Here is a 15273-nt window from a genome sequence, read left to right as displayed (position 1 = left end):
AGCTGGTCTGAAAATGAAGCTAATACACAGGAAAACAGAACATAAGAGAGTCAGATTCCTGGCACAAAACATCATGTGACTACCTGAATCTGGCAGAGCCTGAAGTCAGTGGTATAGCTCAAGACTTTTCAGTGATAAGAGCCAGTAAGTTCCTTTTTTGCTTAAGTCAGGTTTTGGTTTTTTTTTTTTTCCCCCCCTTTTTTTCCTTAGATGTGTCTGTGGCATGCAGAAGTTCCTGGGCCAGGGATTGAACCTGAGTCATGGCAATAACAATGAGTTCTTAACTGCTAGGCCACCAGGGAACTTCATGCTTAAGTCAGTTTTAACTTAAACTAGAAAGAGTCCTGAGTGATATACCACATGGAAGTATATATGTCAATCAACCAACATTAAGTATATTGAGGCAGTAATCTGTGACCTTAAGAAGACAGCCAATTAGGGTCTCCTTCTGTGTATGTATACTTATATTTTTTAAAAGGTTCCAACAAATAGAACATATGTTTCTGTCTATATGAATGTATGTAAATAAATGCATAGAAAACTGTCTGGAAAGATATTCTCAAATTAATCCAAAAGACACTAGGATGGCATGTGAGGGGTAGCTAAGGATGTCTAACTTTGTAAAATTTTTATTTTATAGGTACTCACGTAGTATTTGCACATATACAAATGAATTTTTTAAAAAAATCTGCTTTGAAGATACATGTGCCAGGTATTGATAAATTAGCATTCCTGATACTAACCAATAAATTGAACATAAAAGACCCTGTTCATTCCTTCTATTAATATAGAACCTTCCTCTAGGTGAGCTTTACTGTGCTCTTCTCGGGGTGTGTCAGGGCCCATGTTATTTCATGCGCATAAACTAAATGCAATAGAAGGATATGACCAGCAGGGGGCTATATAAACACCAGCACCTCCATCTCTAGTAGTAAATCTACACTTGCTGGTTCGGGCTGGTTTTAGACGATAACGCGTTTTGACCCAATACCCTTTTTGCCTGTGTAAATGGAAACTCTGGACTCATATGAGAATCACAGAGAGGGAATGACAAGGGAAAGGCAAGGCCTTGACCAATTGGCTGGTGGGTGATTTGAGAGAAGTGTCAAACTTGGTCTGTCATTTGGTCCATAAATTAGATCGACCAGATTTAATGATCAAGCAGATCATCTAAATGCCCAGTTTAAAAGAAAGCAAGGCAAAGCCCAGGAGAGTTCGTTGCCAAGTCTTCTTGTTCAAACCCTCTCTTGTCTGTTTTGGTTTGTTGATCCTAGAAAAGCACTCCCCTTACTCACTCTTCACATCATTAAGCTGTTTTGTCCAAGGGAGATTAGGAAAGTGCTTCTAAAAAATGCTGTTAAATCAACAGGATGGCGGTAATAACCATTTTGTCTTTCTCAGCAGTGACTTGGCTGGTGGCAAGTAATACTGATCAGTGCAAATCTGGCAACTGCTCTTCATACTTCTAACAACATTCACATCTGATTCTGTGTTTGTGGCAAGAGTGCAACAGAAACAGCTTCACCTTTCTGGCTGGAATGAGATACCAGGTATTTTGGCTCAGTATACGGAAAGGATACCTTGATAATACATGCATGAGGTTGTGGCACTGAGGTCAAAGCTCTACCCCCCACAAACTTTCCCCAGACACATCAAAAACCAGGAGACAAAAGCCAGGGGTCATTTATTAGCAAAGGGGCTACAAAATATTTACTTTCTTCTACAGCACTGGGAATCACTATATTTAATTTGGTTTGACAAATATTTTAACATTTTCTTACTTATGGCCGTAACATCAAAAAATAAATAAAACCTACAAGTAATGTTTTTGTTTGAAGATTCTCATTTCATTATTCAGTTGGCGGGAAGCTCTGCCCAAACAGATAGTTACCAAATACAGAGCCCCTCCCTCTGCTTTTACCTGTTTATGAGGACCCCTGAGTATGTGTGCCTTAGCGCCTTCACAAGCCGTCCTCATTGCTTCCAGCGATGGTGTGCCCAAGAGATCTGTGATCAAATCCAACTACGAGGAAACATGAAATACAGACGGAGGGTAAGCGCAAGGAAACAACTTCTCATTACCCTTAAAGCCTGAGAGATGAGGACCAAATTTTGGGGGGGAAAACCTTAAGGCAAATTCCAGATTAACTGGTAGAAGCCCCTACTCTCACTTTCTAGGCTATTAAAAAAAAAAGAGAGAAGTTTACTATGAATCCATGTGATAAAAGTATAGAAAACAGGGAGTTCCTGTTGTGGCTCAGTGATAATGAACCCGACTAGAATCCATGAGGATGAGGGTCAATCCCTGGCCTTGCTCAGCGGGTTAAGGACCTAGCATTGCTGTGAGCTGTGGTGTAGGTCAAAGATGCGGCTTGGACCTGGTGTTGCTGTGGCTTCAGTGTAAGCCAGCAGCTGCAGCTCTGATTCAACCCCCTAGCCTGGGAACTTCCATATGCCATAGGTGTGGCCCTAAAAAAAAAATATATATATATATATATTATATAATATAATATATATAATATATAATAGTTTTGGCAACTATAGCTCTTTTAGTGATGGCTAATGACTATTCTGTTTCAACAGTTAATGAATGGATTTTGATGCTTCAAATGGATTCACGCTCATCAAGGAGCTAGCTAGTCCACAAACCAGGCAGCTATGATTTAGTAAATACTCAGAACACTCGCACCTGAGGTAAAAGCTAAGTTTGGGCCAGTACATACCCTTTACATTCTAGTTTTGCTAGAAATCTCTTATGCTGGAGAAAAACTGTGGTACTCAGAAAACTATGACACTGCATAAGGCCACATCTAATTAGTCACCACAATAACAGAGACCAGTAACAATGGTCTCACAAAGAAGTCTTTGTAGGTAGCAAACTATCTTAACAATTTTCTGTAGTGCTATCATTGTTCTAACTTCATAACCCAATTAGCAATAACATTTCATTTGGATTCCTCCAGGAAAGAAAATTTTTACCCAGAGAATACTGCTTTTCCTGATTCTGGGGCTGCCAAATATAAAGCACTATTTTTTGCACTTAACTAAACCATGGGGTAGCCATCAGCATCACTGCCCTCCAGGATAATGGAGACACTCAGGTAGCTATTTTTGCACAGAATTAAAGATCTCTACACAAAGCTTTTTGGGAAAAGTATCCTGGCAGTACTCTTGGACCTCTAAAAAGAGCAGAAGGGAATGACTGGCTCATGAAAACAAATGGACATACTGCGAGAGTTGCCCAAAATGGGTTAGTTCCATGGATGAGTAACATCTTTATGAAGTCTACTGCTATTACAGTACACAGGGTATTTATTTCTCAAAAGTAAAGAGGAAATGCTAAAGAAAACACCTATTTCCATTTAGAAGTTAGACTCTATTCCTATTTTAGATCTTGATTTCTCACCCCAAAATACACTGATGACAGATAGATGTGAGTTCTCCTTTAGTGGGTACATCAGATTGGCAAATTCAAGACCTATGTATTTCTCTAGAAAATGAGATATCTGAATCCTGTTCCAGTTGCTTCACACTTGCCCTTAGACATTCTTTCAGCAGCAACCCAAGATCCTTGTTCAATATATAGGATTTGAATAACATCTTTTTACTTAAGCGATTCTATATGGCAGCTACATCTGTCCAGATATGACAGACTGTCTTACATACAGCTAAGTCTGTTAAACTTTACTTTCCAAAGAAACTGAATAGTAAAATGGATACTGTCAACAAATCGTATCAAAATTAGATTACATATGATACTTTTTTAAATCACCAGGATCAATTTTAAAAGATGGAAACTAAAAAAAAAAAAAAAAAAGACTTTGAATGTACAGCACAAATAAATTTAAGTGTTGATCAGAGCATATAGCTTCTATTGTATCAGTTAACAATTCTTGGTAGATAAGAACATACAGAAAATGATTCCATTTTTCATCAAGTGCATGAGTTATTTACAAAGATACACAGTACTGAGAGTGATCTTTAAAATTGTGATTAATCAAATCGTGACACTCCCTTGCTTAAAACTTCATACAGGAGTTCCCGTCGTGGCGCAGTGGTTAACGAATCTGACCAGGAACCATGAGGTTGCGGGTTCGATCCCTGCCCTTGCTCAGTGGGTTACTGATCTGGAGCTGCCGTGAGCTGTGGTGTAGGTTGCAGACGCAGCTCGGATCCTGCGCTGCTGTGGCTCTGGTGTAGGCTGGTAGCTGCAGCTCCGATTAGACCCCTAGCCTGGGAACCTCCATATACTGCAGGAGCGGCCCAAGAAATGGCAAAAAGACAAAAAAAAAAAAAAAAAACCAAGAAAAACCTCATACAGCTTTCTGTCACACTTTGGACAGAATAAAATCCAAAGTACTTATCAGGTCACCATGGCCAGGTGTTTTTCCCTCTGACCTCATCTCCTACGTGCTCTTCCTAGCTCGTGCCATCTCTCCAACACCACACTTGTTCCTGCCTTTATTATGCGGGTTGCTCTTTTATCCCAGGTGTGCTCCCGGCCTCACCTTCATCCATCACTTGCTGGTGTCCCTTTGCTTGGAACACTTCTTCCTGGAATCTTGCTTCCTCATTTCACTTGGATCACTCCTCAAATGTCATCCCCTGAGTCCTTTAGCACTGCTCTGCTCCATCATTATTCTCCATCCCTAACCTGGTTTCATTTTTTCTTCATAGAACTTACCACTACTTGGGATTGTATTTATTTGCATGCTTATTCATTTTCTGTCTCATGTGAAAGTTTCACAAAGCCAGGAACTAACTTTGTCATGTTTACTGCTGTATCCCTCACATCCTGGCTCACCACCGTCATAACTGCTGACATTTACTGAGTGCTTACTAGACAGCAGTCTGATTTTCAGCTTTATTACTTCATTTAATCTGCACAACAATCCTGAAAACGGATTAATTTGCCCAAGATTTAATACAGAGCAAGTGGCAGAGCTAGGATTTGAACTTATTAATTTGATTCTACAGCCTGACCCCTTGTTACATTACTCTCATGCAAACAGTATTGTTAAAATTTATGAATAAGCATACTTAGGAAATCTCCCCCCAAAATAGAAGTAGTAACAAATTAGCTATAAAGGCAGACAGTTAAAGTATTATGAATGGTTTCCTAAAGCTACGTTTTAATCAGCTGCTGATGTTCTCTGCCATATTTTAGCCCAATAAAGGTTAGAAAGGTTTCTAAATGCTCAATTTAAAGAAGCCAGCACTCAAAATTTATATTCTAAGCATGAAATGTAAGTACATTAAGTCACCAAAATACACTTTTATGTCAGATCCATTCAGTTAGAAAGAACAGAGGCCCTCTAACTGAAGATTACACCTGTGCAAACTGTTACAGCGGACCCTGCTGCCACGCCTCAGTGCCTTTGATAAAGTCAACATCCCCTCTAAGAGGCTGTAAGTTGCAAAATCAATCTCTCAGACATAACTTTCTGAATTTTAAGTGAATTTGAATTTGCTAAAAGCAATTTAGGCTGTACAACGAATAAGCCCAAGACACGTGGGCATGAAGGTTTTTCCTTTAAATCAGTAAATAGAATTGAAAGCTCCTAAAGCCTAAAGTGAAATCATACCTGCTGAATGGGACTCTGTGCCTGAAACAGTATTCTTCGTCCTAGTAGTTCTGCAAAGATACACCCGACAGACCAGATGTCAATAGCATTGCTGTAATGACGGCTGCCCATCAGGATTTCCGGAGCCCGATAATACTGAGTAACAACTTCCTGAGTCATATGACGGGATTCATCTAATTCTTCCACTCTGGCCAATCCAAAATCACAAATCTAAACAGAAATGATTATCAAAATATTGTCAAGCAGACAAACATATTTGCAAATGGAAAAGTAAAACAAAATAACAAAAAAAATCTTGACAGCCCTTTGAAATTTGAAAAGTTTTAAAGGACACAGGTAGAATGTAATTTTGTCTCATTTGGATGAGTGGAAAGAAAAGCCTCAAACTTCCACATTTCTAAAATAAGATAATGTATCCTAAAGACATCTTTTTCATTTTAAATCTATTTCCAATTGTTAACGAATTAAACAAACAAAAAGCAGCTAAAAGTATACTTCTAGGTTTAATGAAGAAACCAAGCTAATTTACTTTCAAGGCTGGCTTATGGAGGAAGACATAACAAGGAAAAAAAAAGATATATCTTGAAGACCTTCTGATTAACTATGTTCACTGTCTTCCTGGAATATATATAGTAAAATTTCTTTAAAGCTCCATTTCATAGGGAGTCTGGCTGAGTCCAGTTCTGAGGGGGGTGCTCCAGGAGTTCTGTGGATATTTTACCTCAACTTCGTGTGCCCCTATTTAAAATACTACTTTACACTCAAATGTGTGAATACGTCAAAGTGTAGCTCACTGCAGAACACAATGCTGATAAGTTCATTCATTTCTTCATGTCATAAACATTTAATTAATTGAGCGCCTGATGTGTTTTAGACAGTATGCTAGAAGTTGGACTCATAACAGTAAATGAAAAAGACTGGTTAATTTACATGCAGATCTGGGAATAAATCTTTTTGTGTTCTTTCTGTTTAAGTGGAAAGTATCCGGAGCTGTTGGTAGAGAGCAGCAGCGCCACCACCAGCAACTTCTGCTTACTTTCAGGAATTAAGATTTTCTTGACATCGGGCAACCAAAACCAAAGCTGAAAGTACTGAGGATGAGATAAGAGAGAAAGGACCATCTAAGCCCCAGTGTTCTCACTGATTAACTGTGAGTCAATATGAGTGACAAAATACCATTTCCTATCTGTTTTCTAAGTTGAAGTCCCAGTGTAATATTTTATTTGAACAAGGGGTTCTGGCAGCTTAAACAACATTTGAAAACCACTGCTTTAAAAAAAAACTTTACCCCTAATTTTTGGCAATCTCTTTTTATCTCGAATCTACTGTGTCTGGTAACATCAAATGAATTCATGTTTGTATGTGGGGAAGTGAGTATGAGGCCAACATCTTTAAAACTTAAAAACGAAAGTAAATTTTCAGACTACACAGAAAAGCTATACCAAAAAGGAAAAAAAGCATATGTTGTTTATCAAATCCTCCCAAAGGCCAGTGTTCAAACAACACATAATATTTAAAAACTATTACTTGGCCATGAATTTTCAACACACATCTTTTTAAAACAAAATAAAACCAAAGGAAAGAGCTTAAGTCCACTTTATTTTCCTTATATTTATATTTAAAAAAAAACACCCATCCACCCAACAGAAAATGTTTTCTCTTATAAAGCAAGTTCTTTGTTTAAAAAAAAAAAGGATCTGGAATCATTCTTGGTAATTTAACTGGAAGACAAGCTAAACTGAAACTATGAAGCTTACATAATAGGATAACCCAAAAGATATTGTGATTTCCAGCAAAATCATCTGTTTTGTGCCTAACAGGAAACAAAATATGAAAGGATGCTAATTAAAAAAAAATGTTTTATCATAACCATTTTCTAGGATTTTTACATTTGAGAAGAGAATTAGCACCAGTAGAGGGTATTCTACTCCGGCTTTAAAAGCAGGCTGCTAAGTTAAAGGAGCAGCAAAATTTCAATTTGTTCTGATATCCATGTTGTTTATTCATAAATGACATTTTCTTTAGTTACTCATTCATGTAGCCAGGAGTTACAATACCATAACAGATGATTTGGAAAATGGACTGCAACCAGTTAATGGCATCAACATGACAGGTTCTATACAAACGCTTTGTGAGGGTCTCCAACCAGAAACTGAAATAAGAAGAAACTGGCTTAAGTTGTCATAAAGGTGATTTGGTCTGAATAGGACAAAGAATTCCTGACTACAAGGTCTTTAATTTAATTTTTTTTTAAAGAATTAAAATAGGTTATGGGAGAGATCTCCTGTGGCAGAGCAGGTTGGGGATCTACTGTCACTGCAGTGGCTTAGGTCGATGCCATGGTATGGGTTCCGGAACTTCCACATGCTGCAGGCATGGCCAAAAGAAGAGAAAAAAAAAGGTTATGGGGAAGGCTTATAGCTCTTTTCAAAAAATGAAAAGGGGAATCGACTCAGTGACCTATAGAAGGAATATTTACTTTAGTGGGTTTTGGAACAATTAATTATCTGTGGAAAAAAAAGACTCAACTATAATACTCTTTTCAGGGAAATATGAAAAATAGGTATTCTCAATCTTTCTACAGTTAAGATAGGAATAGAGTTCTTCAAGGCTATAGTGAAGGAAAAATTTTTATTCAAAAACAGTATAACACATGAACTTTTAAAGAAAACTGGCCCACAGTTTAAAGAAAGCATTTAAAATAAAAAGTAAAATTCATTTATGTACTTGGTTTAAGGTTTGATTTAGCTGCCGACAAGTCAAATACTAATGACTGTCTTGATTACGTTTAGAGCAGGGAACATTTATAAACAGTTCTTTTCTTTTCCAAATATATCAATTGAAATGTTAAGATTATTTACTGCACAATGGAGTACCACATAATACTGTGGTCACTCATAAAGTAAATGGAATTTTAACTTGCTTACACAAAGATGATTCAGCTCTAGGAAAGCCCTTATCTCTAATTTTCTATGATTTGGAAAAAATATGGTGGCCCATCCCTATTTAGGAGTTCTGCTAACACACCTCTCTCTTAGAGGGAGGGAAATGCACATGTGTGGATTTTGCTATTTGTGAGCCACTCAAATGAAAGACAGTGGGTGGCGGTGGTACTGGAGTAAAAGTAAAAACTGAAACTGATGACTTGAGATTTGGGACCACTAACCATAATACATCCTGTAATCAATTCCCTTTCAGAGGAATAACTAAGGATTGGCTATTACATACTATGGAAACACATTTGATCCTTTCCTGGCTTAGTATTTTCACTTTTAAATGTTTCTATCCCCCCACTTTGCTGCCTCAGTCAAACAGCACATAAAAACATGAGCTGTGCAAATACACAGTCTTCTTAAAAGCCACACTATGTTCTCACATTACTGGTCTTCCCACCTTTCTTCTGATACGGCCTTCCTTCATAATGGAACGATCTGCAAAGAAACCACCTTCTCTAACATCTTTCCAGTCACACTGCACTTCCAACTCCAGTATTTCCACAATATGTGCAAAATATCATGAAGAAACCATGAGCCAAGACTACAAATTGGTTACCATGGCCATGACTAGTAATTATGCCAGAGACAACTGGGTTCTTTAATTTCTGGTAAGTGGTAAAAATAAATTTAATCACTTCTTTCACAAAAACATGTTCTTAAATAGGCTTTGACATTCTGATTTTTTCTTAGATGTTTAAATAAACTGAAAAGCTACCTTTAGAACACAGTTGCTGTTCACAAGGAGATTCCCTGGCTTAATGTCTCGATGTAAAATGCCAGCTGAATGGAGATATTTCAAACCTGAAATAACAAACAGATTTAATTGCAGATACTTAATTCCTTTTACTCAGCCAATGATTTGGGGAAAACCATAGGAACAGAGTACAAGATCTTAAACTGTTCTCTAAATAACTGCATTATGAACATTATTAAAAGCTTGACCTAGTCTTACCTCAAAAAACTGTAATTTTGCTATAGGAAAATAAAATTGTCAAAGGTTTGCACAGTCTAGAGATAATAGCTATGATTTGAAAGATTCCTTAGGTTTAAGTATAGATAAGTATTCCAAGCACTGGAGTTACTAAGGCTGACCAGACTGATAACCTTGAATTTGTTCAGAAGTTTGGCTATTGGAGCTCTTCTATTGATACTCTCAACCTGTGATTGTGAGCCTGTTCCAACAAACTAGTTCCCATTAACCAACAGAGAGCTTTTCCAGGACAGATGTTCCTTGATGAGACAAATTTCAGAATCCTCCCCAGGTTTGTTGATAAGTGTTCTCCACCACTGACAATCAAGAGGGTAATTAATTACTTAAAAAATATTTTTGACCTCTTAAGAGACTGTGGGCTGTAGCACTGTTAAAGATCACAGCATCCAGGTTGAGCCTTCTGAATAATTTATAGCAAATCACATTTTTTTTAGAAGTGTAAAAAAAGGTCCAGTATCTTCCCTCTACCCCTCACCCCCAAATATCAACCAATCTATAGAAGGTGATTTTCTAGTTTTAATATTGTATATGCGTATATGTGTTTTAATCCTTTTGGAAGCTGCTTTTCAGTTTTTATAAAGAATGCCTTATGAACCCTGGGGTAGGGGGAGTATTTTGTTAGGTAAGAAAACCGTTTCAGCTTTAAACAATTCTCCATGTGTAATGGCAGAATTCTGAAGGACAAGCCCAATAGCCGAGGAAGTTCCAACAATGTCAGCCCAAGTCGCTTTTCTATCAAGTCAGTGGTCTTTAATGAGCCAGCCTGGAGAATTATTTAGCTGGCTGTTGCCATCAGTCTCTTCCATGCTTTGGCTTTAAAAGTCATTTTGCTTTTCTAGAGTTGGACTCCGGCATGCTAGCCAACACTCTGACCAGGCCCACCTACTGCTGGCTTGAAGAATATATGTCAGCCACACAGTTCCTTTGCAGGTTAGTCATCTCATGCCAGCCACATACTCCTACTGCAGGCTGTTGACTGGAAACTTTATTGCAAAGTACCCCTGCTTGACAAACCAGTCCCCTTATTTACCTCCCTAGAGTAACCCACTTGACTACCTAATGAATTAGCTCCTTAGCTTCCATCACTGAAAATAAGAACCATCTGCTACCCTTAAAATCTCTTATTTAACATCAAGTACAGAGATTATTAAATGTATCATGTTCAAAAGAAAAGTTGTTAGGGGAGAAGTAAGCCTTTGGAAGGTCAGATTAGTTACAGTTCAAAGGAAAGTCAAAACATTTAATTACACAGTGACACTACCTTTTTCTGCATAAAGAAAATCTTACCTCGCAAAATCTGATAAAGAAAAACTTTGACATGATCTGAGCTGAGTGGTTGAGGAGAGACGATAATTTTATGTAGGTCACTCTGCATCAATTCTGTGACAACATATCTTGAAGTTTTATGTTAAGGAGAGTTCAGAGAATTCAGCCCCTGATCCCCTTGAAGTAGGTACCAGGTCTAAAGAATTTCTGTTCTTAAGACTGGAAAAAGCTTAGGGAAAGAAAGCTTCTACACAGCATGAGAGGGGCAAGAACTCTAGCCCTCATAAGGTAAAACATTGCCAAAATTAAAGAATTTTAAAAAGTTAGCATTAGGAAACAACCAAGTCACATCACTATAATTAGCCTTATAAAAGGGAAAAATAAGGGTAAATATTTCAATGACAGCCAGGCCAGGAAGAGTGTGAAGACCAATGTCAGGGGCTATTCAGATATGTCACTAGAGTGTGCTCTGAATCCAAACAAGAGTTACTGGCCTCACCCTAGGCCACCATGGCACCAAAGGCAAAGATGACAACCTACCCATTAACTGTGACTTAATATACAAAGTATGGTACTCCTAAAAATATGTAAAATGGTTAGTTTAAATGCAAATCTCCCTACAGTCTTCACAAATGAATTCTAACTATTTAACTTTTTAGACGTTTATACCTTTGTTACTAAATTGTAAGTTTCCTATGATTTGTATTCTGTTACATCCTTGGGTTTTACTCAATCAACATAAAGCAGATAAAAGGCTGGGACCCAGGGGCAATGGAGATGTGGAATTCAGGGCTCTTAGGAAGGTACTGTCTTTTGCTCTATCTAGAAAAGGAGATGCATGTCTTACCTTGCCTGTAGTTAAGAATTCCTGAAAAGTTTGGGTGAGTTTTATGATGTAAATAATATAAGCTTCCTTAAGGGGGGAGGGCCTTTGACTCCTATGAGGATTCAAGTTCTTTCGACACCTTGCAGAACTTCGTCTCATGTTCTGAGTAAAACACTAAGGCTTTTCTGGCTTCCCTGAAAGCAGGGAAAGGCAAGATGAAATGGCAGAGTTATTTTGCTTGCTTCTATAGTTCCTCAGATCCTAAAAATTTTCTTCCAGAGATATCAGTGGAATCTTTTGAAAGGACAACCCACCTGAAAAGCCTGTAAAATACCTCTCAGTCTTGTCCCACAGCTAGTCCGAGAAGACGACAGGTCGTTTCAAGGGGGAGGCTGTAGTCTTTAGGATGCTTAATATGAGCTATAAATGAACTAAGAGAGTCCTGGGACTCTTGTTTTGCCATTTATATGCGTATTGTAAGGGTAAATGCTGGGCATATAAAAATAAAGAGGAGGAGTCGTCTGCTTTCACAACTTAAGATAAATTTTCAAAAAATGATGTTAGACTTTGGAAATTACCTTTATGACTTAAAAAAAATCCCTTGTAGTAAGTGATTATTTGGAGAGAAGGCTTAGAAAACACTTATTTGTTTATTTACTGTCTTTTTAGGACCATACTTGGGGCATATGGAGGTTCCCAGGGTAGGGGTCAAATGGGAGCTGTAGCCACAGCCACAGCCACAGCAGATCCGAGCTGTATCTCTAACCTACACCACAGCTCATGGCAACACTGGATCCTTAACCCACTGAGTGAGGCCAGGGATCAAACCTGCATCCTCATGGATACTAATCAGAATCATTTCTGCTGAGCCACAACAGTAACTCCAACACTTCTAATTTAACGTTCTGGCAAAATAAGTAAGACAAAGGACAACTTGGAAGCAGGGAGAACGAGTAATTGACATCACTTGACACACATAGTTGGAAACATGCTCCTCCCTCTCTGATTGTTTCTCTTTAATCCTCCTTTATTGGTTCTCTTTCCCAATCACTTAGTGTTGAAATGCCCCAGGGCTTGGTCCTCACTCTCCAGGTGGTCCAATCCAGTCCCATGACTTTAAACATCCACACTGATGACCCCAACTTTTAATCTCTAGTTACCCTTCTTTCCTTCAGTTCTTCCTTGTATATCAAACTGTCTACTCATCATCTCTACTGGATGTCTACTTGACAGTTCAAACTAACATGTCCAAGATGTATTCTCAAACTCCCCATGGATGCAGGCTCTCCCCCAGCAAGTTGCTCACACCACAAACCACAGACCTTGGAGTCATTCTTCATTTGTCAACTTCTTTCTCTGCCTTCAATCCATCAGAAAATCCTGTTGGTTCTTTCAAAACTGAGCCACAGGAGTTCCTGTTGTGGCTCAGCAGTAACAAACCCAACTAGCATTCATAAAGACTCTGGTTTGATCCCTGGCCCCACTCAGTAGGTGAAGAACCTGGTGCTGCCGTGAGCTGTGGTGTACGTTGCAGATGCGGTTTAGATCTGGCATTGCTGTGGCTGTGTTGTAGGCCAGCAGCTGTTGATTCAACCTCTAGCCTGGGAACTTCCATATGCAGTGGATGTGGCCCTAAAAAAAGACCAAACACACACTTGCACTCGCACACACACACACACACACACCCCTTAGCCACAGAATTAGACTACTTCTTATGTCCACTATTACAACCTTGACCCCAGATCCCTAGATTTCTTAGAAAACAGCAGCCAGAATACATTTTTCACTGTTATAGCCTTATTTTGTCTACTGAGAGTCACTTTGTTATATATATAAGAAAATATATATATATATATTTTCTGCATTTTAGGGCTGCACCTGTGGCATATGGAAGTTCTCTGGCTAGGGGCTGAATCAGAGCTGCAGCTGCTGGCCTATGCCACAGCCACAGAAATGATCGAGGCCAGGGATCGAACCTGCATCCTCATGGATATTAGGTTCGTTACTGCTAGGCCACAATGGTAACTCCTAGAAAATATAATTTTTAAGGTTTTTATACTTTCAGGTATGATTTTTATGTTTTATATATCTACCACCTAGATTCTATACTTAATATTTTGTCATATTTGCTTCAATGCACATTTATCCATGGCTCTTTCCACTCAATTCATCTTATTTTTTGGATGCACTTCACATAATCCTCCTTTAGAACAAAAGCCAGATTATGTCACTCTTCTGCAAAAGCTTCCCATTTCATATAGAATAAAAGTCAAGTCCTTAAAATGTCCTTACAGGACCCTAAGTGATCTGACTTTCTTCCTTTGCTGACCTCCTATCACCTTCCTCCTTGCTATTCTCTGAACATGCTAGACACACACTGACCTTAATGCCTTTACTTTGGCCTTTCTCTGCCTGGGCTGTGCTTCCCCAAACATCTACCTGGCTAACTCTTTCACCGCCTTTGTATCTTCGCTTGAATCTTCTGATTGAGACCTACCGAGACTACTCTAGTAGTGCATCTTGCATTCCTCATCCAATTGCTACCTCCTTGCACAGCTCCACTTTTCCTTTTTTCCTTTAGTACTTATCCTATATAACTTACTTATTATGTTTATCATTTGTCTATCTCTCCAATCCTGCTGCATGCGGGGTAAAGGCTTTTGTCTGTGTTGTTCACAAGTCTATCTAAAACTCTCAGAAGAAACAATGCCTACATATAGTAGGCCCCTTGTAAATATTTGTTGAATGAATGTGTATCGAGCACCTACTAGATATTAGCTACTCTACTAAGTATTTTATTTTGTTTTATATATTTATGTATTTATTTTTGCTTTTTTTTTTTAGGGCTGCACCCACGGCATATGGAGGTTCCCAGGCTAGGGGTCTAATCAGAGCTACAGCTGCCAGCCTACACCACAGCCACAGCAATGCGGGATCCGAGCCACGTCTGCAACCTACACCATAGCTCACGGCAACGCCAGATCCTTAACTCACTGAGCGAGGCCAGGGATCAAACTCACAACCTCATGATTCCTAGTCAGATTCATTGCCACTGCACCACGATGGGAACTCCTATTTATTTAATTTTTTAAGCTGCACTTGCAGCATGAGGAAGTTCCTGGGCCAGGGACTGAACCAGCGCAACAGCAGTGACCTGAGCCACAGCAGTGATAACACCAGATTCTTACCTGCTGCCCCACCAGGGAATCCCCTACTAAGCATTTTCAATATATCATCTCATTTAACTTCATGGTGATCCTAAAAGACAGGTATTGGTGTCCTCAATTACAGGTGAGGAAATTAAGGCTAACAGAAGGCAAGTAACCCAAGGTTACATAATAGTGAAGCTTGGAACTAACCGTATTTAAATTGTTTCAGTGGTCCTACACAAACCAGGATTACATTTTGAATTACGTATTTTATTTTTATTTTTATATTTACGGCCACACCACGGCGTACGGAAGTTCCTGGGCTAGGGGTCAAATCAGAGCTGTAGCTGCTGGCCTACGCCACAGCCACAGCCAATCTGAGCTGCATTTGGGACCTACACCCAACTTTCAGCAATGCTGGATCCTTAACCTGGAGCTAGGCAAGGGATCAAATCGGCAT

General features: G+C 38.8%; 1 protein-coding gene across 2 annotated transcripts in view; it reads right to left on the bottom strand.

The window, feature by feature from the left end:
* Positions 1–15273, bottom strand: part of NLK (nemo like kinase) — a 147110-nt gene that overhangs the window by 15923 nt on the left and 115914 nt on the right. For both annotated transcript variants that reach the window (XR_007131608.1, XM_047756759.1), the window contains exons 4-7: positions 10860–10966; positions 9297–9382; positions 5586–5795; positions 1922–2023 (exon numbers count right to left, since the gene is read on the bottom strand). Coding sequence is in view for 1 of the 2 variants with exons in the window: in XM_047756759.1 (XP_047612715.1) it covers positions 1922–2023; positions 5586–5795; positions 9297–9382; positions 10860–10966 (505 nt within the window). In the remaining variant the exon portion in view is untranslated. The remainder of the gene's footprint in view (positions 1–1921; positions 2024–5585; positions 5796–9296; positions 9383–10859; positions 10967–15273) is intronic.

Source organism: Phacochoerus africanus, chromosome 14 (genome assembly GCF_016906955.1).
Source record: "Phacochoerus africanus isolate WHEZ1 chromosome 14, ROS_Pafr_v1, whole genome shotgun sequence".
NCBI classification, from domain to species: domain Eukaryota; kingdom Metazoa; phylum Chordata; class Mammalia; order Artiodactyla; family Suidae; genus Phacochoerus; species Phacochoerus africanus.
The sequence above is the reverse complement of the archived record's forward strand: the minus strand, read 5'-3'. Positions and strand labels throughout refer to the sequence as shown.